Below are 26,833 nucleotides of genomic sequence, written 5' to 3'. Positions count from 1 at the left end.
AGGAGCATATGCTTGGTCTTGTGATGAATATGTCACTCCAGATGTCTATATCCCATGTTGGAATGCCTAGGTCCAAGTCCTGGCTCGACTCCTCATTCCAGAATCCTACTAATGTAAAGTGTGGGATGGAGCAAATGATGTTCCAAGTGGTTGGGTTCTTGCCATCCATGCCAGAGATCTAGACTGAAATCCTACTCCCTGTTTTTGGCCTGGTCAAGCACTGGCTATTGTAGGGATTTGGGGAGTAATTAGTAGACGGGAGATCTGTCTCTCTCTCTCTACCTTGAAAATAAATAATTTTTTTAAAGCAAGAAATGTGCATTTTCCATGGCAGTTTTGAAGATTTCTTTGTATGTCCAGAATGTATATTGGTATCCATGTTTTCATAATACTAAAAGGTGCATGAACCTCAAAGACATTATGTTACGTGAAATAAGTCATTAATAAAAGTGACTCGGACTATATTATTCCAGACATATGAAGTACTATGCATAGTCAATTTAAAAAGAAGAAAACAGAATGGTGATTATAAATTAGAGGAAGGTACGACCACAGAGTGACTGCTTAACTCGATACAGTTTCAGTGTCAAGACGAAAAGTTCTCTGCTTGGATCTTAACAATCGTTGTGTAAACAGTGTGAATGTACCTAATGCCACTGACCTGCATAGTTAAAAACAGTTAGAATTATACATTTAAATTCTATGTAGATTTCACCATTATTATTTTTATTCTTTAAAAATTTATTTTTATTGCAAAGTCAGATATACAGAGAGGAGGAAACACAGAGAGGAAGATCTGTCATCTTCTGATTCACTCCCCCAGTGGCTGCAACAGCTGGAGCTGAACTAATCTGAAGCCAGGAGCCAGGAACTTCCTCCAGGTCCCCAACGCGGGTGCAGGGTCCCAAGACTTTGGGCCAACCTCGACTGCTTTCCCAGGTCACAAGCAGGGAGCTGGAAGGGAATCGGGGCTGCCGGAGTTAGAACCTGTACCCATAAGGGATCCTGGTGCGTGCAACGTGAGGACTTTAGATGCTAGGCTACCACACTGGGTCCCATCGTTCTTTTTAAAATAAAGAAAGAAACATGGATTATCCTGAAAAGACTGAGTAGACTTAACTCAGGAAAGGTCTTATAACTAGACCAGCCCCTTGCTGAAGGGAAAGTCTCCTGCTGGCCTGAACTATGAGTACTATGGAGTGAGTATTTGGTACGGTGCTTTAAGACACTGCTTGGAATTAGCATTTTTAGGTTCAAGTCTCCTCTCCCCTTACAGTCTAGCCTCCGGGTAATGCACACCATAGAAGCGGGTAAATGATGCTCAAACACATGCGTGCCATCTACGAAGGAGACCAGAGTTAGTTCTTGGATTGGATCTGGCTGAACACTGGATGTTGCCAGCATTTGTGGAATAAATCAGCAGATAAAAACACAAAAGATTCTTTTGCTGTCTTTCAAGTTAAAAAAAGATAAGTTAATAACTTTTAAAAGAACAAAGAATATGTTGTTTAGAAGATACCACGTGGAAAAGCTGGAGGAACTTCTAGGCACTAACAGAAATCATCACCTGACATCAGCCAAAAACTGGACTTCAGTTTTACAACTAGAAGAAACTATGAACTACTTTGTAATCGTAAACCAAAGGACAGTTTCTTATTTGTTTTTAAAAATTCATTTTTGTATTAGATAAGTGATCAAAGAATGTTGAAATTTAAGGCAGAAAAAAAGAGAAAGAAATTTAGGGCAGAAACTATCAGTTACTGAAAAAGTATTTACTAACTCCAATGTCAAGAATTTATGGGCCTAGCATGGTAGCCTAGCGATTAAAGTCCTTGCCTCACATGCTCCGGGATCCCATGTGGGCGCCAGTTCTAATCCCGGCAGTCCTGCTTCCCCTCCAGGTCTCTGCATGTGGCTTGGGAAGGTAGTTGAGGACGTTCCAAAGCTTTGGGACCCTGCACCCGCGTGGGAGGCTTGGAAGAACTTCCTGGTTCCTGGCTTCTGATCAGCTCAGCTCAGGTCATTATGGCCATTTGGGGAGTGAATCAGCAGATGGAAGATCTTCCTCTCTCTCTCTCCTCCTCACTCTACATTTGATTTCCAAATAAAAATAAAATAAATCTTTAAAAAAGAATTTCTAAAATCGTCCTTCAAAAATAGCCCATTTTAAATCTGTACAAATGATGAACTATTCCTCCTGTGATTTCCTGCTACACAGTCAGTCGAACTCAAGCTAAGAAGATGATCAATATTCTCTAGCTTTATAGAAGCAGGGTCTTTCTCAGATTGGTGAAGGATGGGCAGTGGAACAGAATGGAAACAAAGCAAGAGAAAGACTGAACACTTCATGCAGGCTTTGAATATGCAAGAAGACGAAGCTCTGCAAGACACAGAAATGCCTTCAGTTTCTGGGACTGGTGATCAGCCGCCAGCCAGCAAGGAACAGACCTCAATCCTGCCAGGACAAGGAACAGAATTCCGTCAACAACTAAAGTAGGACCAAAAGTAACTTCTTCCTCAGACCCTCCAGACAAAAGTTCAAGTCCACCTGACATCTTACATTTGATCTTGTGAGATTCTGAGCAAAGAACCCACAATTCAACAGACTTCTCTGCTATTCACTTCATTCATTCAGTTATTCACATTTCATGCTCTGTGAAAGCCTTTTCTCCATACCAGCACCCAAGGACGGTTTGGGTGAACCACTTGGTTTGGTTCCTCTTCTCCACTCTGAATAAAAATACCATTTCATGACACTCTGAATCAACACTTCTACAAAGTTGAGATTAAAACCAATTTTTGAAATGTGATTTTATTGATCTTTAATACTATGCAAGTGTATCTTAAAAAAAACTTCCTAGCCATTTCATTCATTAATTCTAACCAGATTATTCTGCCTAGACTCTTACTAAACAGAAATTCAGGGGTGGTCATTTCAACCTAGGAAGGAAAGCATTTTGAAAGCAACTTCTGCTTTCTTCTCTGCCACAAACATGTACCAGGGCAAGGAAATAGTATTGTTATCAGCTTAACTTTTAAGAAAAAGATTTAAAAAAATCTAAATTTTATTTTCTCACATACATTATGCAATGATTTTTTTTAGACAGCCATGCAGAGTTTGTATTCCCAACTGCCAATGCCAAGCACAGTCAGCACCCCTGCTGGTGATGATGGATCTACACATTTTTGTTATAACTAGGATCTGAGCTCTGTCCATGTTTACATTCTGATCTAGAGAGGGTTTTAGAAGCTTTTCCTAAGACTTGATCTGAACGACAATTACACACAACCCTCAACTAAACAATGGTCTCTCTAGTGGAGCTCCCATGCAGCTCTCCTTCTCAAGCTGCGAGGGCCTCTCCTCACCCTCTCAGCCTCAGTCTACTGAGCATGACTCTCAGTTCTCAACCTTCCTCAAGGCTTTCTCCCAGAGCACAGACACTTGCAGATAAACTGGCCTTTTAATGGTTTGCGTTCAAAATTTGAGATGGCCCTTTACAAAACTGCTACTAAATTAATCAAAATAATTTATTGTGCAGTTATTAAAATCATCTGGCTTCCTGAAGCTCAGAAACATGCAGACAAGAGGTAATTTTAGGCAGATGTAACATAAAAGTAACAGTGAAGCACTTAGCAAAAAAGTAATTCTGCTTTCAACATGTTAGTCTTTCTGATGATGCCAAAGAGAAAACTCTTAGATTCATGTTCAATACTTGCCTACCATTTTTTTAATAAACTGAGAGCAAGTCTTAAGGTTAGATACCTGATAGACAACTTATCTAAAATAATACTGCTTTCACAGTCTTTTGTGAAACATTAATAGTGACAAGTGTGGTTCATGGACCTTGTAAAAACATACATTGATACTATCTGGTAAACACTGAAGTAATACATATAAATGGCCATGTGACATTCTGACACTGCACATGATGGTCGGTGGGCAGCTAAGTGTAAAGGTGATATACTATCATCCCTTTAGCATTCTGCCAGGATCTTGGATTGTTGGCCAGTACTCACCTGATTCCCACTTTTGAGGCTCCAGAAACACTCTTTGGAAAAATCAGCTACTATGTGTACTGTGTTAGAGTTAGTTTCATGAGATGAAGCCATTTATGGCAAACATTCACCCTGAAGTTACAAGCAAGCTAACTACCAGATTAGTGAAAGAAACACTTAGGTCATGGAGTGAAAACAGGCAAGCCAGGAGGTTAGAAACTGTGGTCCAAACAATCAGAATTGATCTGGACTCAGAGTCTGATGCAAGTTAGTGTGGTTCAGCGTTGGCTTAAGTCAACTCTTGGATGGGACTAAATACTTTATGATGCTATCAAACTAAACTTGTCTTCAGATTCTTAAAAAAAAAACAGAAAGAAGTCATTATATGATAGCAGAGTTTAATCCAGGTATGGAGTGCGGGAGGAAAGATGAAAAGGATCAGTTGACTATTTCATTCTTAAATATGCAAATATAAGTGAAAACTTCGGGTTTAAATTTGGGATGAGGAAATCATGACTGAAAAATATTCATACTTGGGCCTGGCATGATAACCTCGTGGCTAAAGTCCTCGCCTCGTACATGCCAGAATCCCATATGGGTGCTGGTTCTAATACTGGTGGCCCTTCTTCCTATCCAGCTCCCTGCTTATGGCCTGGGAGAGCAGTAGAGGTCAGCCCAAAGTCTTGGGACCCTGCACCTGTGTGGGAGACTCTTGACTTCAGACTGGCTCAACTCCAGCCATTGCAGTCACTTGTGGAGTGAATCAGTGCACAGAAGATCTTCCTCTCTGGTGTATATCTGACTTTCCAATAAAAATAAATAAATCTTTTTAAAAAATACTCATATTTACAAATTTGTTATCTACACACATTTTTTGTAACCAAACAGTTCAAATTGTGTAACAAAAATGAGGATAAAAATTGAACAGAAAGTTGGTCTGTAGAAAATTTTTAATATGCTTCCTTGTAGAAGTCATATATATACCTCTAAAAACCAGTAAGCCATAAATTAAACAAGCCAACAAACAACTTAGATCCCAGTGATTTTGAAATCTTTTCTTTATAATCAAAATTAACTCTTTCTTACGTAAGAGAAGTATCTTATGAAATAGTAAATAAACAGTCCTTTACTGAAGAAAAGATGACTTCTGAGATTTTAAGGTTTTAGCTTGGGTTGATTTATAATCCAAACACAATTTACCTTGTGCACACGCATTCCATTGAGATAAAATATATTTTCAGCTATAGGCTCAAGAGTCTAAGTGCTATTAAAATATTTATTTCTGTTACATAAAGAGAAAGGTAGAGAAAAAAATTCTGCCCTAGCCACTGGTTCACTTCACAAACGTCTGCACCAGCCAGGGCCATGGGGGTGGTATGGACTAAAGTAAGAGACCCATTACCTGCTGCCTTCTAGGGTATGCATTAGCAGGAATGCTGGGATCTACAGCTATGGTGAAACCCAAGCTCAGGCAGTCTGACATGGCATATAACCATACTTTTTTTCCCCTGAATTTATTTACTTAAAATGCAGAGTGAACAACTCCCCTAAGTCACTCCCTAAATGGCTGCAACAATCAGGGCTGGGCTAGACCAAAGCCAGGAGCCTGGTTTCACATATAAGCAGCAGGGGCCTAAAGATAGGGCCCTCTTTCATTGCTTTTCCACTTGTACTAACACAGTTGGAAGCAGAGCAGTTGGAACTCCAACAGAGACATTAAGACATAGGATGCTGTCATTGCAAGCAGTTTAATAAGTAATACCACTATACTGGCCCCAGATGCAGACATACTAACTACCAGGTCAAATGTTGTTCCCGATGTCCCATTTGACTGTAGTCAATCTTCACTTTGTATAACTTGGTACTGAACTAAAAATCCTACACTTATGAGAGCGCACACAATGTGGCAGTGTTATTGCATCATTCTCTAGCTTTGCTAATAATATGACTGCATTATGGTAGACTCTTATCTGATGGTACATGAGAGGGAAAAAGAGATTGCACAGGAGGAAAATCTAAGTGGTGGCTGAGATAAATTCATCTTTTGATGAAAAAAATTTTATGTTGATCATAATCAACAATTAATGATTGGTAAGGGAGGTCTGCAGGGTAAACACTGAAAAAGATATGCATATAACTACGTTCACACACACACACACTTACAATAAACTCCTACATAAGAAATTAGCATAATACGTATAGCTGAATTTTGCATTTCTACTTTTAAGCCTCAATTTTTGTTAAATGAACTGAAATGTATTCTCGACATCTACCTATAGGATATGAGGAAATGAAAATGTCTGATTTCTTCAACTTCGTCTGCTTAGACAAATCTTATAATTCACTCTGGATAACAAAGTGATTGCTTCCTGTGTTTTAATAAAATATTTTCTTTGTTCTAGTTATAGGTCTTCATTATCATTGCCACAGTAACAATATTAAAGAACATTCTCCCTAGAATGACAAAGCAGGTGCCAAATGTATGGTACCGCCAATTAAACACTAGTGCTCCCTGTCCGTTAGAGCTGCAGAAGAAAAGATAATCTCAATGGAATTTGTACACACTGATGGCAAACGTGGATGGATTTATGTTGTTGTTTTGACAGCCTCTGGAAACTGGACTTAACTGCTATCTTAACAAACTACAGTTTTGTGTTACTCATTTTACATCCTGAAATTAAGTACCTGTATCAAAAACAGCATGCTTTCCATCAAACTTCTCTTGCTCAAATGAAATCTTGAGATCCTGATGTGTATTTCAAAACCACTTTCAAGGTATGCCAAGTAGACCACAACACTGGGAAACAAGCTATACTGACTACTTTTCCAGGTAGATACAAAGCTAACAAAGTAACCACTGGGTGTTTTTCATTTGAGAGCTGCATTCTGTAGCTATGGGTTTTTTATTTTAGTGCCACCAAAGCTCTTCAGTGACTAACACCACCATTATGCAAAGGTCTGGTATTACCTTTGGTGTATTTTATAAACACACACTCATACATCTTAGCATGTTATATTCATTTTCTAGTTTACAATATTTTTAGAAGCTTTTTACCATTGTCCAGTTTCTATGAATATTTTTCTAGTAATGGTTGTTCGGAAAATTCAGTCTTACAAGAAGTGGTTTTTTAATCCCATTTACTCAAATGATTTCATTTTATGTCTTTTTATCATGGGCTACAAGGTAGTTTACAGGGAAAAAGCTGCTGTTTCCCCAATGCCTGGCTCAAAACAGGTGTGTTAATGTTTGTTGAATGAATTCTACGGTTTGTAAAATTAGGTAATTTACCCAGGTCTTTGGGGACACAGTCTAAATGATCAATACATTTCCAGTCAGTGGTAAGATTTTCCTATCTTACATTTTGGCGCGCACACACACACACAAATCAGGGGAGCAGGAATTTGGCACAGCAGTGCCCACATCAGAGTACCTGGTTGGAGTCCCTGCTACTCTGTTTCTGATCCAGCTTCCTGTACCTGCACAACCTGGGCAAGCAGATGATGTCTCAAATACTTGGTCTCGGGCATGTGGGGGCTGAACCAGTGGATGAAAGAATTCTTGCTGTCCCTTAATCTGTTTGTCTGCCTTCCAAATAAAACAAAGATAAACACATTTTAAAAAAATGGTGGATGATCACAACGCGGTGTTTAGCACTAATCAAATGTCAAGATCAGATACGTGAGTGCCTCCGAATGTCTGCGGAAAACGGAGTTAATAGATAAGTCTGTTTTGGTCCAACAACTTTGAAATCTTCATTTCCTCCCCCCAACGTGCATTTTCTATGATGTTTTTGTAAACCTCTTGTAGATGATTTAGAAGACATCAGTGTTATAAACTGTGTGGTCATACAAGGCGTTTCAAAATCTTTGTTTTTGATGCAAATAAATTACAATTTCTTTTGACCATGTAATCTAAAGAAGTGGCTGAAGCATATATAGACTTCTTAAACTGTACAGTTCTGGACCCAGTAAGTCACGGGCTCACAGTGAGCAGTCAATAAATACTGGCTGAAGTAATTGCCTTAGCATTCCTTTTGAATTCTAGACTCCTCGCCTGGGTCTGTAACACCGCTCCTTTGGAAAGCGAGAGCTGGAACCAGAAATCCCTTAAAAGGTCAGGACCAGTAGCAGGGCTGAGCTAAGCTCATGGGTAGTACCAGAGAGGTTTAAAGTACCAAAGGAAGGGAGAGAGGTTCCCAACTAAGCGCGAGAAAAACAAAACAAAACAACTGTACCTAGCCAGCGTACAGGAGGAAGTTTCTACAGCGGGGACTGGCAGGAAGCCACAGCAATTACAGCTGCTCAACCCCTTGTCAATAGGGTGGGCACCTCAGCAAACGTTCCTGAAGCCCTCGGCGACACACGCCACACGCTGAAAAAGGTCGTTAGGAACACTGACATGTTCAAGTTCATCCGAGTTCCTCAGAGAGAGCAACCCCAAGCACCTAACTCACGACCTGTCCTCCATTCCATTCAAATAACGCAGCCAATAGGAAAACCCTCCGCCCTGAGCAAACGACTCGGCAGAGCGGAAGGCAGGTCTGCCCAGGAGAGCTTTGTAGCCCGGCCAAAGGACTCCCCGGAGCCTCAGGAGTCCTCAGCCGGCCGCCGCTACCTCCCCTCCCCGCATCCTCGCTGCCAGGTCGGCCCCAACCCCCCTCTGGCCGGGAGGCCCGGGCCACACCCGCTTCCCTCCGGTCACCGGGCCGCCCCCGCCGCGGTTCGCGGGAGCGCTCTTCCTGGGGCGGGCGCAGGCCCAGGGCGCATGCGCACCGGCCGAAGGGCGCCTCCCTGCCCGGATCTCGCGAAGTTACGTTAGATTGGCCGGCGCTGACGGGTGTCCGCGCCGGGGGCGGGAGGGCTTCTGTGGTAGGAAGGGAGGTCCGCTCGGCCGGGCGCGCCGCCCCAGTGCTCTGTGGGATACTGGAAGTCTCGAGCGTCTCCTCCCGGCTCCCGGCCCTCCTCTGGCCCGCACTCACAGAAACAGTCACACACCCCCTGCCTCCCCTCGCTTCCCTATCCGCCTCCTCCTCCCCCCCACCCCCTCGCGATAAGAAGACCCGGCGGCAGGAGAGGGGATGAAGATGGCGGACGCGAAGCAGAAGCGGAACGAGCAGCTGAAGCGCTGGATCGGCTCCGAGACGGACCTCGAGCCTCCCGTGGTGAAGCGCCAGAAGACCAAGGTGAAGTTCGACGATGGCGCCGTCTTCCTGGCTGCTTGCTCCAGCGGCGACACGGACGAGGTCCTCAAGCTGCTGCACCGCGGCGCCGACATCAATTACGCCAATGTGGACGGACTCACTGCCCTGCACCAGGTCTGTCCCCCTGGCCGCCGGCCTTGTTGACCCTGAGGGTCCTGCTCGGCCTCTCCGTGGGGCCTTCCTTCTTGTCCTCCGGGGCGGGAGAGTCCCCGCTGCGGGATGAGGGGGCGGCTTCCCGGGAGAGACGGGAGGGAGACGACTGGGTGAAGGAAGGGGTCCCCGGGCTTGAGGCCCCCTCCAAACACCAGCTGCTGTGTGATTTCCGGGGTATGGGACTGTGGTCGTCGTGTAGCCCTAGGGTCGTTTGTGGACGTGTGTCTGCTATTTGGGGAGCAGGCAGGGAGAGAGGTGTAGCAAGGTTGTGCCCTGGCTCCGGTGTCAGTGATATGTTGGGGTGGGGTTGGTGGGGGGGGAGTGGATGCTGAGGAAAACGACTTTGCGAGGGACGTTGGGGACGCTTGGGCAGGTGGGCGTCTCTGGCTTATAGGTGAACGTTGGATTTGTTGCACTTTTTAGAACTTGATTACAAATGATGATGATAATAACAATAATCAGGAGCCCTAAGCCTAGTAACCTGAGCGAACGATTTCCTGTTTTCTCCTTTATTACTCTTGGTCACTGGGGAGGGGAAAGCGGGGTGTAATTAGCTGATCGGCACCAGCTGAAGGAGAGAAGGCGATGAACTGTGTGTGGACTAAGGGAACGTTCCAAAGGGCTTGCCCACCTCCAGACCCGACCGCAGCGAGTCCGGTGCCCGGACGCTTTGCTGCAGTGTCAGATCTTGGGAGTCCCGAGTTCTGGGGTGTGCACTGAGGTTAGAAAGAAAGGATAAACGCGGGGCACTCCTATCATAACTTGTTATCAAGCTCGGATCTTTCTTCTGGGGGTGGGAAAAATAAAGAAAGCTGGTCCCAAACTTTTCTCAAAATGGATTCTTTGTGCATGTTAAAGTTTTATAGTAGTCTGATTGGGATCTCTCGATGTTAGCCAAATAAGGAGAAACTATTGGCAATCCAGAGATAATGTTGCCTTGCCTTTAACAGGCCAAAAGCAACACCACCACGTAGAGTTCTGCATAAAAAGCAATTTTAAAGTAATGGGAGTAGGTAAAATGGCATAGATTCTTTCCGTTTTCTTATGGGCTATTTGGAATTACTAGAAAACGACTTTACAGCGGTAGCTTCCCCTTGTAATAAAGAAAGTTGTGAGCTGTCTCGAAGTTGCCTTGGTTCTGTGTGGAGAAATAGTAACTTTATTTTGAATAATGTTGTAATAAAATTTTTGCTTTGGAAGTTTAAATTTAAGGCTTTATGTTTCACGAAAACTGATGCCTTTTTTAAAAGAGAGATGTGTGATGGCATTTTCCCTTTTACTGCTTCCTGTTTAATGATGACCATTTTAAATTTTATTTAATCATATTCTCCTCTCATACTTGGTGTATAATCTTTGTTTACAAGCTGACTGCCTGGATTGAAATGACTGACAAATTGCAGAACAAATCTGGAATTCAGAACGTGGCATTCAGTAAAAATGAAGCGTGGTCTTTAGCTTTTTCTCTTGCAGTAAGTTAGATTCTCCAATGTATGGCAAACTTTTTGTTTGGCTGAAGTTTAAGGCCCGCTAGTAACTGTTAATTTTTAAGGTATGGTGTTGAGAATGCCAAAAAAAAAAAAAAAAAACCTTTTGACATTAAGAATGATGATGTAATAATGGGAGATGAAAATACTCAAATTTCTTTCTAATGTAATTTATGCGTTTTGTTAAAAAAAAAAAGATCTAAAAGACAATTACCGTACAAAGGTAATTCAGAGTTGGTATAAATTGAAAGTAAAAAAAAAAATTTTGGTGCAGTAGTTTTGAAATTTTGTGTAGTTTTTTCATGATACGCATTTTCGTTGGGCGTTATAAAGGTCTCGTGTGTATGGATTTTTAAAAATTCTTGCCCCAACGAATCTTTCAATTCATTTTCTGCAATTTTTGGAAGTACCTTGGTGTGACTGAATCACAATATTTAGATTGTTGTTCACATCAACAGATTTTATTTAAATTATCAAATAGAAACTTAAAGTTGCTACCACTGTGAAGGAATCCAATTGTATTGACTTAGAGAAGGAGGAAGATTTCTAATATTTACATTAATGTACTGGTTTTGGTAGTGATGGAATACATGTAATAGGCTTTTTAAGGTCTTTTTTTCCTCTTGTCTGTTTGCACATGGTGCAAGAATAGCCATACTTGCTAATGTCTTCTTGGTTAACTGAATTCAATGGTTAGTTTGGCATTATGCAAATGTCAGCTGTATTGGGTGGATTATTTCAGTTGACAAGTGCATAAGCGGAAATATTAAAGTTTTTTCTAAATAGAAAAGTACCTTTTTGTAATTTATGTGTGCATATCTTATCAGTAAAATCAAAACTTTAAAATTTTAAGCATGAAAGTGTTTATTGTATTTCTCCATTTCCCTTTTTATCCTGTGGTGAAAACAGCAAGCTAGCTTACTGTTGAACACATTCAAACAATTAGTGAAAGATGATTAAGAAAAAAACATTTTTTTCTACAAAATTTTCAGCTCTTAAGAAATCTCTTTAAATGCTCCTTGTTTTAAATGTTATTAAATGTCAATTGTTTCACTTGAATAGTTTTTAAAATTTTCATTTTCTCTAAAGATTATAGAATGTCTAAAGTGTTTTTGCCAGATTAGTTATGGATTAATCATTATGAATATTTATTTAATGATTTGATTTTCACCAAAATGTCCTAAATTATGTTGCTGAGGGAAAATTTTAGCAACTCGAAAACCCATATCATTGTTTTAATGCTTTCCATTGCCCAAAGAGGTATTTTCCTTCCTTCCTTCCTTCATTTCTTTCTTTTTTAAGATTTATTTATTCCTATGTGAAAGTCAGAAATGCAAGGATGGGACCTGCCCGGCACTGACTCCCCAGGTGGGCGCCAAGGCTGGATTTGGGCCTGGAGACTGTTGCAGATCCTGCACTTGGGAGGAGTTGGCCAAACACTTGAACCATCCTTCACCCAGGCCAGCAGCAAAGAGCTGGATAGGAAGTGGAAGGGAGGGGAGGGGCAGGAAGCACCTCATACATGGAAGCTGGAACCAATGGTTGAGGCTTTACCCACTTTACCGCTTTACCTGCATTCACAAACATACTTCTTAATCTAATCTTTTCCTTCCATTTTAAATATAAGCAACTTATTTTAAAAGGTATTTTTTTTTGCATATTGGAGTGAATTTTCTCATTAGAGGTTAAAAGATATTCAGTCCTAAACTATTCTGTTTGTATAGAAATGCCTTGTCCTTATCAGAGGAAGAGCAGTGCCACTTAATCTAGTTTCCCAATTTTGTGTCTAGAGTAATCTCCCCTCTCTCTTCAGCTGGAAAATAGTACAAAATTAAACACTTTATATATTTTTGATTTTTGTGGAACTGAGCAGTGGACTAGAGTTTTTGGTTTGTGAGCAATAACCAACTTCTAATTTCATAATTTCCTGGTAGTGTTTTAGAGGAAATGATTATACTGTCAGCATATATGATAAAGATTCTAGCAAGTTAATAGGCTTATGTATAGAATGCTTAATTAATGATTCTTATTGATAGGCTGTGCTTAAAATGCAGCATTGAGATTTCTTCAACAGTTTTGAATTTAGCCTTTTGGTTTAACCATCTGTTTTTCCTGTTTGCCAGTTACTTCCAAGTCAGTTTCCAGTTCTCATGGTTCTATAGGACATCAGTTCCTTATTTTTGCATTTCTCCTAATGATGTATTGGTGTAAAATGAAATGTTATTAATTGCATCATGATTTTATGTTTTAAAATGTCTAAGTAATGGTATGATAAATACAGGTGGCCCTTGTGTAGCAGAAAGGCAGTTAATGGCGTTCTGGGTCTCAGATGTCTGTGGTGGGGACACACTCACTTGGGCTACCCTCTTCTCCCTGCTCAGGCACCTTAGTGGGAAGCAGGATCTGAAGTGGAACAGCCTAGGCGTGAGCTGGCACTCTGATGTTACCCTCCCCAGCTGCAGTTGACCCGCTGTGCCACAGTACATACTCCTCCTGTTAATCTTGCCATTCTCTCTTCTCCTTGTCATCCTTTGTTAGCAGTCTAGATCATATTTTACTGTTTTTAATCCTTAAACGGTAGTAATAGCTTGCATTTCTTTGATTCAAACTGCATCACATATTTCTGTCAAATTAATTTTATAACAGTATCACTTTGTAAATCACTCTGCTTAGACCTAGGTTTAAAACATTTCATTGTTTAGTTTATGCTTGATGCATCTCCATTGTGTTGTATCCTTTATAGAAGTTGATATGGAACTTGTTTGCATTTGAATTATCTTTATTTCCATGCCTTTTGTCATTATTTTTCTATCACTAGAATGTTCTTCTTTTCTTCTTTGTATATCAAAATCCTAGCCAGCATTATCAAATTGCCTACTAGAAAGAATGCCCTTTGAACTTCTATATACAACAGTGGGGAGACATTTTCTCCCCAGGGATACTCATTGTATCATATACTTTGTTTTTGTCCTGTGTTATAAAACATTTATTACTGAATAACATTTAGAAATTTATATTCCTAAAATTGAAAGGATAATAATCCAATCTTGTGCATTTTTCTATTTCCAGAGCTTGACACATTGAAGGTTAATGAATTGTACCTTTTTTTAAAAAAAGATTTATTTATTTTTATTGGAAAGGCAGATCAGATTTACAGAGAAGAAAGAGAGAAAGAACTTCCATTTGCTGGTTCACTCCCCAGATGGCCTCAACAGCTGGAGCTGAGCTGATCTGATCTGACGCCAGGAGTCAGGAGCTTCTTCCTGGTCGCCTATGTGTGTGCAGGGTCCCAAGGACTTTGGCCATCCTTTACTGCCTTCCCAGAACATAAACGGAGCTGGATGGGAAGTGGAGCAGCTGAGGCATGAACTGATACCCATATGGGATCCCAGCACTTGCAAGGTTAGAATTTAGCCATTGAGCTATCATGCTGGACCCTCTTTGATGCGTTTTAAAACATATATCTTGAGGTACCCTTTCTGTGATACAGTAGATGAGGCCTGTACTTGCTGCCTGGCCTGTGGGTTGAAAGTCTCATCTGCTCTGCTTCTGAACCAGCTCCCAGCTCATGCAGCTGGGTAGGCTGCAGAAGATGGCCCGGCACTTGGGTGCCTACCATCCTTATGGCTGATGAGGATGGAATTCCTAACTCCTGATTTCTGCCTTGTCCAGACCTAGCTGCTTCAGCCATTGGACTAACCCACAGATTAGAGATGTCTGTCTCTGCTTTTCAAATAAATAAAAAATCTTAACCAAAAACCAAAACACCTGAGCTTTTAGCATATACTTAGTTGAGTAGACTACTTCATGGGATCTGAACTCGATCTGATGGAGGAACACAAAGTAATATTAGATCCATACTTTATTATAATTTTAAAGTTTTACTATTTAGTATAGACAAATTTACAGATAAATTTAGTATGAAATACTTTTTGCTGTTAGCATGCAGATTTTGTCAAAATTCAAGAAAACCTTTTGAAATGTTATTCTTAAATATGACACTGTTGTCCATTGAAGGAATACTTTTTCGTACTCTTCTTTTTAGTATTTAAAGTGTAAAACAATATGCAAGTGGTTAATTTTGATCTGCTTCTTAGAAAGCAATTCAATTGCTGTATATACAAAAAATTATAATAAATGGTATAGAGCTTGTAACTTCCATCTTTATGTAGGAAATGTTAAGATCTTGAAAGAATCTATTGGATCACTTATAGTATTAAAATTTGCATTTAAAGGAAAGTATGTGTCGGTTATATCTATATAAGCTTCTTAGAAAAGCTGTAAAAAAAAAAAGCTGTAAAAACTTCATGATTTAGAAATTTTTGTTGAAATCATCCTATATCCATTTTCAGAAACCTATCTGAATAAACAAAAGTAACTCGCAATTCCAGACTGGCCTCTCACGTCTACAAACAAGTGAACAAACCCTGCCCGTGTGTGGGGCGTGCTGATAGGGTGCCGGTGCCCACACTGCTTCTGCTTTAATGCTTTCTCTTCAGTTGCTGCCCTTCTGCTTCCTGGCAACAGTTTGTGGTCTGACTTTGTAGTGTCATAACAAGACCATCTTTCAAATGCTTCAGCCACATGCAGTGTGACTGCAAGCTGTGACTGAGCATTTTCTTACATACCCAGATAGAAGCACTGGCTGGAATAGAGGAAACATTTTTTTTTCATCATCCATTTGTTACTGCATTTTACAAATACTATTCTTGTAAGAAAAGTGCTTGTAGATTTTTCAGAATTCAGCTAGATGATTTTGGCAAGGTAACCATTTGGAAGCCTTTTATTAGAAGAGTAAAATATTGTTTTGTTACTATAGCGTGTAACTTCTTCATAGTTGACAAAGTTGCTATTTTCATTGCCTTGCTGCCATCTTTTATTTCGCTGTCTTTTTTGTTGATGTGGTTCCCCAATCATGTTTAAAAGATGGGATGTTGCCAGTTTAGCATACCTCTTAGAATGATTAAAACCATCAAAACAGTTATTTTCAGTTGGGTTTGGATATGATTTTATTATACCATTCTATTGAGGAAAGGCACTTTTAAAAAGTTACTTTTAATTTTCACATTGTCCTTTTTTCCCCCTTATGGTTGTGAAGGAAATAAGTGGCAGAACAAGTGTGTTTGATTTCAAAGCCCAGAATTAACACTGTGCTAGGGATCTTCTTTTAAATCAGAAAAAGACAGCATTGTTGAATGTTTTATGGTTGCACTGGTGTTTAGTAAGTAGTTGAAAAGTTCTCTGTAAATCATCAAAGAAGCAAATGTAAAATACATGTGGAGATTATTTTATCTTCGTTTACTTTTGTTTTTAGCTCGTCAGCACCTGTAAGACCTTTCCATGGTAACTGAAACACAGTAGTGCTATATCTTAATCTCAGAATTCCAAATTGTTCCAGATTTTTGGAACTGCCAAAATTGTTTTTTGACTGGCCATTATATGCAAAATATTTGATCAAGTGCTTTGGGAAGTTGCAAAGGAAATTACACTAAGAGCCGCAAAAGCACCACTTTTTTCAAGACATGCAATTTAGTCTGAATACTTTCTGGAGAAAATATATCACTGCTTTAGGCATATTTGCCTATTGTGAGTTTTCTTGCACATGCATATTTAATAGGTAATTATAGGCAAGTTCGTATGATCATGAAAGAATAAGTCTGCAACCTCTTCAGCACTGTAGAACTTAATTTCTTGCAATTACTTTCTTTTTTCCCAAAAAATGTTTGTTTTGTTTATATGGGTGGTAGAGTGAAAGAAGAAGGTAGGAGGAGAGAAAGATCGTCCATCTATTGGTTCACTCCCAAAATGACTGTAGTGGCCAGGGCTAGGCCAGGCCAAAGCTAACCCACGAGCCTGGGCGTCCTCTGCGTCACCAGTGCAGGTACCTGAGCCCAGCGCTTTGAGTCATCTGCTTTCCCAGGTATCTTAACAGTTAGCTGAATCAGAAGTGGAGTGACAGGGACTTGAACCGGTTCTCTGATATGGGAAGCTGACACTGATGGCAGCTACTTAACCCACAGTGTCACTGAGGTGACCCTGTCATTTACTTTCTATATGAGGATTATTTTTTATAATCAGAACTCAGGATGTTGTGATGTACTAACAAAGTCATCTAAAATGCCTCCTGAATTACTGAATTGTACTTTTTAATGTTAACCATGTCAGATTTTAATTGAGAGCCTTTTGTTTCTAAGAATATCAAGTTAAAGGAATATTTTACACCTTGAACAATTTTTCCAAATTCAGTCCAATTGTATTTTAGGCCTTACTTTGGAAAATGCATTTTATGTGTTTTTCTTATTGGCAAAAATAAGAAATGTTACTTAGTGCTCACCAGTTCATTGATTCCCTAGATCTTTTACATTTAGTGATCCATTAAAATACATTACAGTTTTGATCACTGAAAGGGCAAAGCCATTTTTTTCTTTTGTCATGGTCATTAAAAACTTACTGGATACTACCATTACCATTTAATAAAGAAAATGGATATTTTAACAATAATAAAAGGTGATATGGTATTCAAATAAAGGGTAGTTCAGGCCTTTAAGTCAATCTGTAAAATTTTCATAGAGTGAGAGTGACATCGTGATTTTCTTTTTAAGGATTTATTTATTTGAAAGTCAGAATTAGAGAGGAAGAGACAGAAACTGAATTGGAGACTGAGACCTTCCATCCTCTGATTGACTGCCCAAATGACTGTAATGGCTTGGCCGTCAGATCTAAGCCAGGAGCAAGGAGTTTTTCCTGGGTCTGGTGTGGATGCAGAACAAGCACTCAGGCTACCTTCTGCTTTGCTCTCCCAGGTGCATTAGCAGAGAGCTGGACCAAAACTGAAGCAGCCTGAGCTCAAATCAGTGCCCATGTGAGGTGACAGCTTTGCGGATGGAGGCTTATACCATTGTACCAAAGTGCTGGCCCCCAAAACATGTTCTTGGTGCTCTTTCCTATAAGTAGTAGCAACAGGTGCACAGAACCATTGGCTCTGTTTCCTGTGTCCTCCTATCGTTGTGGTCTGGTAGAGGATAGATTGTGGTGGGCCAGATCATCAATACAAGTAGTGTGAACACTGATCATTGCCAGTTAGCAGCAAAAAGAATTTATGTGAAAGCATTCAGGAGATTGGTGAAAGCTTTCTTCAGGAACCACTGGCTCCGTATTTATACTTACATAAGTCTTTGCACATGTTATCTTTCTCTGGAATGTATTTTCCAGCTTATTTATATTAAGGCATAGCTCAAAGTGCTAAGTGTGAACTTGCTTGGCTACAGGAGCACACAGTGGTTGTCTTACTGTTTAAACTATAAAATTGGCACCACACACTGCCAACCATTGTTAGTATACACTATTTTCAGACAAAATAGTGAATTCTTTGAGGCAGGACTTTGATTCACTTTTCTTTAAGTCTCTTAATATCTGCACTTTGAAGTTATTCTTAAATTTGGTATGTTACTCATCACCAATACAAGTAGAGTTTCCATTAAGATGATTTTGGTAAGAAAATAATCTTTGGCTGTTTGTTTTAAAAAGGAATTCTCAGTATACTAATATTAAGAGCAATATAGATTTTTTCTAGCAATTTTAATCACACTCTTTCCAAATAGCATTTCCACAGTGGATTCTTGTATGTCAGTTATTTCTAACTTTCGTGTTTTCATTGCTTTTTCTTTATAATGTTCGGGCTAGTAATTTAAATTCCATATCACTTCCCTGAGTGTGCTTGTCTGACTCAAATGCTTTTTCATGGGTGGAGACATTCCATGCTGTCATGTGTTATATAGGCATTTCTGAGATGACATTCAGTAGAAACCATGACAAGAAATGAAAGCATTCCTCAGCTGTCACCTTTTAGTAATCTATTTAAATACGTTATGTGCAGTGAGTGAGAGACTCCGCAGGCAGAGCTTCCCTTAATAAAAAAGACTTGGTTTTGAGTTCATAGTTGAACTGAAATCCATTCTTGTTATGATCCTCTCAAAAAGAAAAGACAAAGTTGGTAGTAAGTTCTTGCCACTTTTTTGAACACTGTACAGTAAAAGGATACTAAATTTTTTTGAGATGCAGAAAAAAGTTAGGTAACCTTGTAGGATAGCGTATTTTTGAAGACTGGAGGAAAAAAACTAACTTTACTAAGAATTAATTATATGAATGTTTACAAGGGCATTTCAAAAAGTTCTTGGAAAATTAAATTTTAAAAACTTACTGTGCTTTATACATTTATTTGAAATTAATGCAGAGTTTTTTTATGTATGTATTACATGACTTTCTGCAGTATTGTGTGTTTTATTATCCTTCAGAAATATTTTGTATGGTATAGATCATATTATTTCATATGGATGTATATTTATGCATTTGGAAGAGTTTTTCTCCTCTATTATCTATTTTATTTTAACATTGTGTACATAATTGAGAGGGATACATACCTATGTGTGTCTCTGATTAGGATGGGGAAGTTGAGGTATGAATGAAAGTGGGTGGGACAAATGTTTCAACTTATTTTTCTCCTGTGTCCTGCACATAGGGAGAGAGGGCCACTCCTTGCTGTCAAACTACATCAGCACCTGGAGATGGGGGCGAAGGTCATCTCATGACACCATAGAGACCGCCACATGGGGAAGAGTATTCCACGGGTGTTACATAAGTGGTTTTGATAGTTCTGAAATGTCATCAACTTTATTGCACCAGGATAGAGAAAATCTTTCCAAGGGCAGTTGGATGAGCAGGTCCATCTTAGTGCATCCGCAAGCCCAGGAGATGTTGCAAAATGTGGCCAGGGGAGTGGTCCAACCTGTTCTGTCATGCATCCTCTAATGAGGCACTCGATGGCCTCTGCTGCCCTAAATGAGCTGACTGTCGTGTTCCCCCATGTACATCTGGACATGCTGTCCACCACAGAGGCATCAGGAACTGGGAGGACCAGCCCTGACACACAGACTCCAAGGTTGGATCACACACATTGTGATTTTCCTAGTGGTAGGGGTTTGAGTGCAACAGTTTATTTGGGCTGTCCTGTGTGACCCCAGATCTGCGTCCTGTGTGCACTAGCCAGTGTGGAGTCAGGTTCAGTCTGTCACCTGCACCAACCGAAGCACATGCTTGTGGATGCACCAGCCCCATCTCATGTGAACTGGTGTGTGCTGGGGCCTAGCCCAGCCCAGCCCACATCCCATCCAGCTCTCATGCACACCCATGAGTATTGTGACTTAACTCAGCCTGCCCTGCCTCCAGCCCTGGCCTTCACATATGCTGACAGGTGCTGCCATTTTCCCCAGGCTGGTCCAACCCTGGTTCTGGTGCTCACCAGTATATATTCTTTTTTTTTTTTTTTTAATTGGAAAGGCAGATATATATAGTGAGGGGGAGAGAGAGAGAAATATCTTCCGTCCCATGATTCACTCCCCAAGTGAGCGCAATAGCCAGTGCTGCACCGATCAGAAGCCAGAAGTCAGGAACTTCTTCCGGGTTTCCCATGAAGATGCAGGGTCCCAAGGTTTTGGGCTGTCCTCGACTGCTTTCCCAGGCCACAAGCAGGGAAAAGAATGGGAAGTGGAGCAGCCGGGATTAGAACTGACGCCTATATGGGATCCCAGCGCGTTCAAGGCGAGGACTTTAGCCACTAGGCCACAGCACCGGGCCCACCAGTATATATTCTAACTGAGCAGTGCCCAGAGTTTCCCCAGCTGGTCCACTCCTGGCCCCCAGATCTTGTGACTACTAAGGGATGCTGCATTCCAGCTAGATCTGACCTGCATCCAGTCCCTGCACTTACCACAGCAGGTACTGTGGCCTAGCCCAACTGGCCCACATCCATTTTGGCTCTCATACACTAGCCCAGTCTGGCCCACTTCCAGTCCCAGCTCTCAGGCTCAGCAATAGAAGCAGCAACCCAACCAGGGAGCTGCCAAAGTTCCCTTCCCACACCCACTCCCAGCCCTGGGTCTTGGTGAACCAGTGGGTACTGTGGTCCAATATGAGATGGCCTGCTTCCAGTCTCAGCATTCTCCAACAGGTGCTACCACTTGGCCCACCTTCAGCTCTCATGAACTGGTAGGTTTTGCAGTCCAACCTGGCCTTACCTGTGTCCCATCCTGGCTCTGGTTTGCACCACTATGTTCTATGGGCTGGCCCAGGCTGGCTGCTCTCAGACATGGCTCATACAAATTTTGACATGTGCTACATGTAGCCCAGCCTGACCTGGCCTGCCCCCAGCCCTGGATTTTTCATTTACCAGTGGAAGCTGTAGCCTAGCAGGGGGTTTCCCAGAGTACCCTTCAAGCCATAGATCTTCAGGGCTCCCACTCCTAGATCTCGCATTTGTAGCAGGTGCTGCAGCCCAGCCTAAAATGGCTGGCCCCCAGTCCTGGCACCCATCAATGAGTACTGTGGCCTAACCTGACTGACTCACACCCATTCCAGCTCTCACCGAATAGCCCAATCTGTCCCACCCCCTGACCAAACTCTCATGTGTACTGGCAGGTCCACTTCCTGGCCCAGCCTGTCCCACACCCATTCTGTTTCTTGCGAGTATAAACAGGTGCTGGAACCTTGCCCAGTCTGGGCCATCCCCAAATCTTGCCCACACTCATGCTCATGGGTGCTGCAACCCTGCCCAGCTCAGTCCAGCCCTGGTTCTCATACTCCCCAGGGGGAGCTGCAGCCTAGCAAGAGAGTCCCCAAAGTCTTTCTACCAGGGCCTTTTCCAGCCCCAGGTCTTGTGCACACTGACAGAGTGCTTCAACCCAGCCTGGCATGGTTTGCCTGCATTCTCAGCTCCCACTGGTGGGTGTTGCAGCCTATCCCAGCTAGACACGATCCACACCTTTCCTGGTTCTTGTGTGTGCCAGCGGGTGCTGTTGCCTGGCAAACACAGCCTGCCCCTAGACTCGGCCCACATAAATGCTGATGAGTGCTGCTGCCTTGCCTGGCCTGGCCTGGCCTCCAGCCGCAGCTCCTGGGCTGTCCAATGGGAGCTGAGGCCTAGTAAGGGAGTTCCCTGAGTTCCCCTACCGGGTCCAGGATCTCATGTGTGCTGGCAGGTGCTGCATTTCTGCTTCTCATGGTCTGCTCTCAATCCTGGCCTTTGCATGTCCTGGCAGGGGCTGCAGCCTGGCACAGCCTGGCACCCTCCGAGTCCCATCTCCTGCATCTGTCAGGTGGGTTCCTATCAGGTGAGTTCTGTGGTCCATCCAGCTTGGGCCACATCCCCAGCTCCCAACACAAAATAGTAGTTGCTGCAGCTTCACAGAGGCGAGTGCATAATTCTGCTACAAGATCTGACCCTAGATCTGGTTCCCTTGCATTCTGGTCAGTGTTGTGGACCAGCCTGCCATGGTACACCCCCTGCTCTGACATTCATGGGCGCCCTAGCCCAGACAGGCATGCCCCCCAGACCTGGCTTTTGTGTGGGCCTGTGCATGGCAGGCAATGCTCTTTAGCCCAGCCCAGTCTCCCTCATTGATTGATACCTTTGCTTGACCCTGACTTGCTTTCTGGTTCCCCACCTCCCCTAACCACTCCATCTCAGCTCCCTCACCTACCTGCAAATACAGTAACTAGGTCTGTAGAGGCCCCCAGAAGTCATTCCTCCCGTTCAAACACGTCTTTAGCCATTCTCACTCCAGTACATACTCAGACATATCCTTCCCTGGGCAATGTTCAGCTCCTCTGCCTGGGAGCCAGAGTGGCATGGCCTAGCCCAACAATTCCTGCCTTCCCCACATAGCCTTTACACTCACACATACACACACACAAAACTATGCTGGTGTACTGATATAGTTAACACAAGTTTTTCATTATCCTGGCCCTGAATGCCCACCAGCTACTAGCTGCTTTTCTCCCAGCAGTGTAACACTTGTCTAACTACAAGGCAACAGTCTAGGCAGTTGTCTGCAGCTGAGGTGTTTGAAGCAGTTCTACAGCTCTTTTGTTGGCAGTTCTAGAGCTCTTTTGTTGGCATTTCAGCTGCAGAACAGTTTTTTTTAATATCCTCAATGTTCAGTTGGTCTTCTCTTTCAGAACAATTGTAAATGGTAGTCATTTGCAAAGGTGTCTGGTGAATGATATAGATCATCATGATAGTAATTGTGGTTAGTAAATACTGCGTAATAAATATTTACTAAACAAAGTATTCTTGACTGAAACAGGATCACAAAGAGACCATCTTGGTTCTGGTTGGTTGTTGTTACGTTGTCCAGGCATGGGTGTGCTGCAGTTCTTTATCATGAACTGAGTACATTCTTCATTTGCAGTCTAAATTTTACATGAAACAAATCATCATTACAACTTATAATTTGAATTTTGGATTTTTTGGACATATGTGATTTTCATAAATTATTTTTATGTTGCTTTTCTCAGGTCATGACACAGTATTTCATTAATAAATAATATTTTTCTCATATTTTTTCTTGACAAAATTAGAAAAGCTGATGATATGTTCAGCAGTTTGTGTATTCTTTCCAAATACATGGAAATTAAAGTTTTTCATTGTATTGAAGTTTTTTTTCAGTTTGAACAGCTTAACTCTTTCAGCCATTTTTGTTTGTTTGTTTTTACTAATTTTGCTAATCTTTTCAGATATGTGTGAAAACAACGTAAGCAACAAGTCTTCGGTGTTCTGTTGTTTTCGTAGGCGTGTGGTCATTCCCATTTTTGTTTTAAACATGTTTTACTTTCAAGATATATATGCATTTTATCCCAAATTAAAACTGCTTCAAAATTGAAGAAAAACTATTTGATCAATTATAATAGTAAAGGGATAAAAGAAACTAATGCTATCCTGACTTTCAGAACTTGAGGTAACCTCACTGAAAATATTGGTAAACTGCTTCTTATGCATATTTATGAATTATGAGTGTATTTGGTTTTCTTTTTTTCATTTGAAAGGCAGAGTTACAGAACAAGGGCAAGGCAGAAGTTCTTCCATCTACTGGTTCACCATTCAAATGATTGCAACAGCTAGAGCTGAGCTGATGAGTAACCAGGAGCTTTTTATAGGTTTCCCATGAGGCTGCAGGGGCTTGAGGACTTGGGCCGTCCTCCGCTGCTTTACCAGGCCATAGCCAGGAAACTGGGTTGGAAATGAAGCAGCTGGAATTAGAACTGGCACCCATCCCATATGGGATGCCAGCACTGAGGGTGGAAGCTTAGCTTGCTGTGCCATGGCACTGACCCCTAATGTATGCACTTTTGTTTTTGTTGTTTTTAATTTTTTTTTTTATTGGAAAGTCAGATTTACAGAGAAGAGGGGAGAAAGATCTTCTGTCCACTGGCTAACTCTCCTTGTGGTCACAATGGCCACGGCTGAGCCAGTGTGAAGCCAGGAGGTTCTTCTGGATCTTCCACTTGGGTGCAGGGATGCCAGGCCTTGGAGCGTCCTCAGCTGATTTCTCAGGTCACAGGCAGGGAGCTGGAAGGGAAATGGAACAGCTGGGATATGAACCGGTGCCCGTATGAGATCCCAGTGCATGCAAGGCGAAGACTTCAGCCACTAGGCTATAGTGCTGGGCCCTGCACTTTTCTGTAGAAGAAATCATACTTGATCTGGTTTATCATCTGGGAAGATTTTTTTGTGTGTTGGGGGAGAAATACACAGGGAGAGCTATCTTCCATCTGGGGATCACTCTCAGATGGCTGCGGTAGACGGGAATGGCCAGACAGAAACCAGAAGCCTGGAGCTCAGTCTAACACCGAGCTGTCATCTAGTGTCTCCTAGGATGCTCGTTGCCAAGAAGTTGGGTGGAGATTTCAGGTACCCTAAAACAGGATGTGGGTGTTAACTGCTGGACTCAAAACATGCCTTTTATCTGTTTTTAAAAATTACACATCTTTAGAAAACTGTATATTGACAGTTTCCTTTTAATATCTCTTTGATACATGATGCATATGTTTCTCATTTTCCCATTATATTCAGTGTCATATATCTTGTATGTCTTTACTCATCACATGATATTCTTAACCTTGTCTCTTGACAGATTTTTACGTGGAGTTTTAAATTTTTCTCCAAACAGAATGCTATGTCAATGCATGTTTAGTTGTTTCTAGTATAGCCAGTATGGAAGGCTAACCTTGGAAATCCTCCTGCTGACGTGCTGCTGTCAGTTTCAGTGGTTATGTCATGTCATGTAAGTTGCTCATTGAAAAATTACTTGATCATTTGGTTAGTCTAGATGTGGTTTTTGAGAAACTGTATACATTTATTACATGTAGAACTGTTCTAATCTCTGGGCTTCCAGTATGAAGAAATAATTACAATCTTGGTAAATGCTAGAGCAGAAATACAGCAAGAGGTGAAAATTTTGTTGGGAGGACTTCATTCAGAATGTCAAGAAAGGCATCCCCAAGAAAGCGATGTAATTTATTGTTAAGCATCTGATATATTGAGCCTTTTGGAACCTGTTCCCTCCTGGTTTGCCTTCTGAGTACTCCTGTTCACTTTTCCTTCTGATGTCTTTATTAAAGATAAATACTCTGGGAATCTCATGTCTGATTTATTTGCTGTCATTCTTAACAGTTTCAGTTACTTTTTATAATATCTCTCATTTTTTGATTGCTTTTTATTTTTAATGTCCTTTTTTATTATAAACAGAAGGTCAATCTGTTCTCTTCATCACTTTTTTAAATTTAAGATTTATTTATTTAGAAGTTGGAGTTCTAGCTGGAAAGGTAGGGTGTGCGAAGAGGAAGTCTTCCATCGGCTGGTTCACTCCCTAAGTGGCCTTACCTGCCAGGCCTGAGCTAGGCTGAAGCCACGAATCCGCAGGAGTGTCATTCAGGTCTCCCACATGAGCGACAAGAGCTCAAGCACTCGGACCATCTCCTACTGCTGTTCCCAGGCACATTAGCAGGAATCTGCATTGGAGGTAGAGCAGCCAGAATACAAACCATCATGAGTATGTGCTGGCACCTACCCTTCACTTCTTAAATACAGTGATTTGCCTCTACCATGCTCACTTACAAGAAATTTTCCTAAACTTGTTACAGCTTTTATATATTCTTTTAGCACATACTAAAAGCTTTTTCTATGCCATATGGAGTTAATGCTGAAAGGACACATTTTTTTGAGCAAAATATATTCCATCGGTATCCTCATGCAGTCTGTAGTAAACTAGGATTATATAGCCATCAGGGAAGTGCAAATCAAACCTGTAATGAGATACTGTCCTCCAGGATGGTTATAATAAAGTTAAGGCGGAATGAGGATGTGCAGAAATTGGAATATACTCAAGTACCGTTGCTGGTTAAGATAAAGTTGTAGGGCCAGGCGTGCTAGCCTAATGGCTAAAGTCCTCACCTTGCACGCTGCAGGATCCTATATGGGTGCCAGTTCATATCCCGGCTGCTCCACTTTCCTTCCAGCTCCTTGCTGTGGCCTGGTTCTTGCGAAGGAACTCTTGGGTGACAAACTCAGAATCTAGACCTAGAAGGACAGAGAGGGCAAGTGCCTAAAATGTAATGGCTCAGCTCTCCTGCCATGCCCCACTACCTCTGATTTGTATTTCAATGATAAGTGTCCTTTCTGTGTGTATGTGAAAGAGTTCAGTCATGAAAGACCAAAAGTAATATAATCCCAGTTACACGAAAAGTCCAGAAAAGGCAAATTCCTGGAGATGGAAGATTGATAAATGGTTGTCAGAGGCTGGATATGGGAGGAGTTGGGACATAATTGTTCTTGAGTAGAAGGTTTGTTTTTAGGATGGTAAGTTTTTCAAAATTGTGATGATGATCACCCACAAATATTCTAAAACCTACTTTAAATTAATTTTTCTGTGGTATGTGAATTATGACTCAATAAACTATTAATATTTATTTTTTGTTGGAGACAGACAAGGACATTCTATCCACTAATTCACTGCCTAAATGCCCTTAATATCATGACTTCACTGGGTTGAATTCAGGAACCAAAAACTCAATCCAGGGTTCCCAAGTAGTTGGGAATAACTCAACCACTTGCGTTGTCACATGCCATTTCCCAACTCTCTTGACAGGAAGCTGGAACTGATTGAG

The 26,833-nt window shown here is 41.5% G+C and overlaps 1 protein-coding gene and 1 long non-coding RNA gene across 13 annotated transcripts in view; one reads left to right on the top strand and one right to left on the bottom strand.

Moving 5' to 3' along the window:
* The window catches only part of LOC131482020 (uncharacterized), a 119,340-nt gene extending 110,504 nt beyond the window's left edge, over positions 1–8,836 (bottom strand). The window contains exons 1-2 of one of the 3 annotated variants that reach the window (XR_009246706.1): positions 8,232–8,836; positions 7,428–7,582 (exon numbers count right to left, since the gene is read on the bottom strand). This is a non-coding gene — a long non-coding RNA (uncharacterized LOC131482020). The remainder of the gene's footprint in view (positions 1–7,427; positions 7,583–8,231) is intronic. The other 2 variants (XR_009246707.1, XR_009246708.1) reach the window with 2 other exon arrangements.
* Positions 8,837–8,884: 48 nt separating this feature from the next.
* The window catches only part of PPP1R12A (protein phosphatase 1 regulatory subunit 12A), a 120,368-nt gene continuing 102,419 nt past the window's right edge, over positions 8,885–26,833 (top strand). For 2 of the 10 annotated variants that reach the window (XM_058673219.1, XM_058673220.1), the window contains exon 1: positions 8,899–9,311. In XM_058673219.1, the coding sequence (XP_058529202.1) occupies positions 9,075–9,311 (237 nt within the window). In that variant the 5' untranslated portion in view covers positions 8,899–9,074. Of the gene's footprint in view, positions 9,312–26,833 lie in introns of all 10 variants that reach the window. The other 8 variants (XM_058673222.1, XM_058673218.1, XM_058673225.1 and 5 more) reach the window with 6 other exon arrangements.

Source organism: Ochotona princeps, chromosome 15, assembly GCF_030435755.1.
Source record: "Ochotona princeps isolate mOchPri1 chromosome 15, mOchPri1.hap1, whole genome shotgun sequence".
NCBI lineage: Eukaryota > Metazoa > Chordata > Mammalia > Lagomorpha > Ochotonidae > Ochotona > Ochotona princeps.
This window is presented reverse-complemented; position numbering and strand designations above follow the sequence as displayed.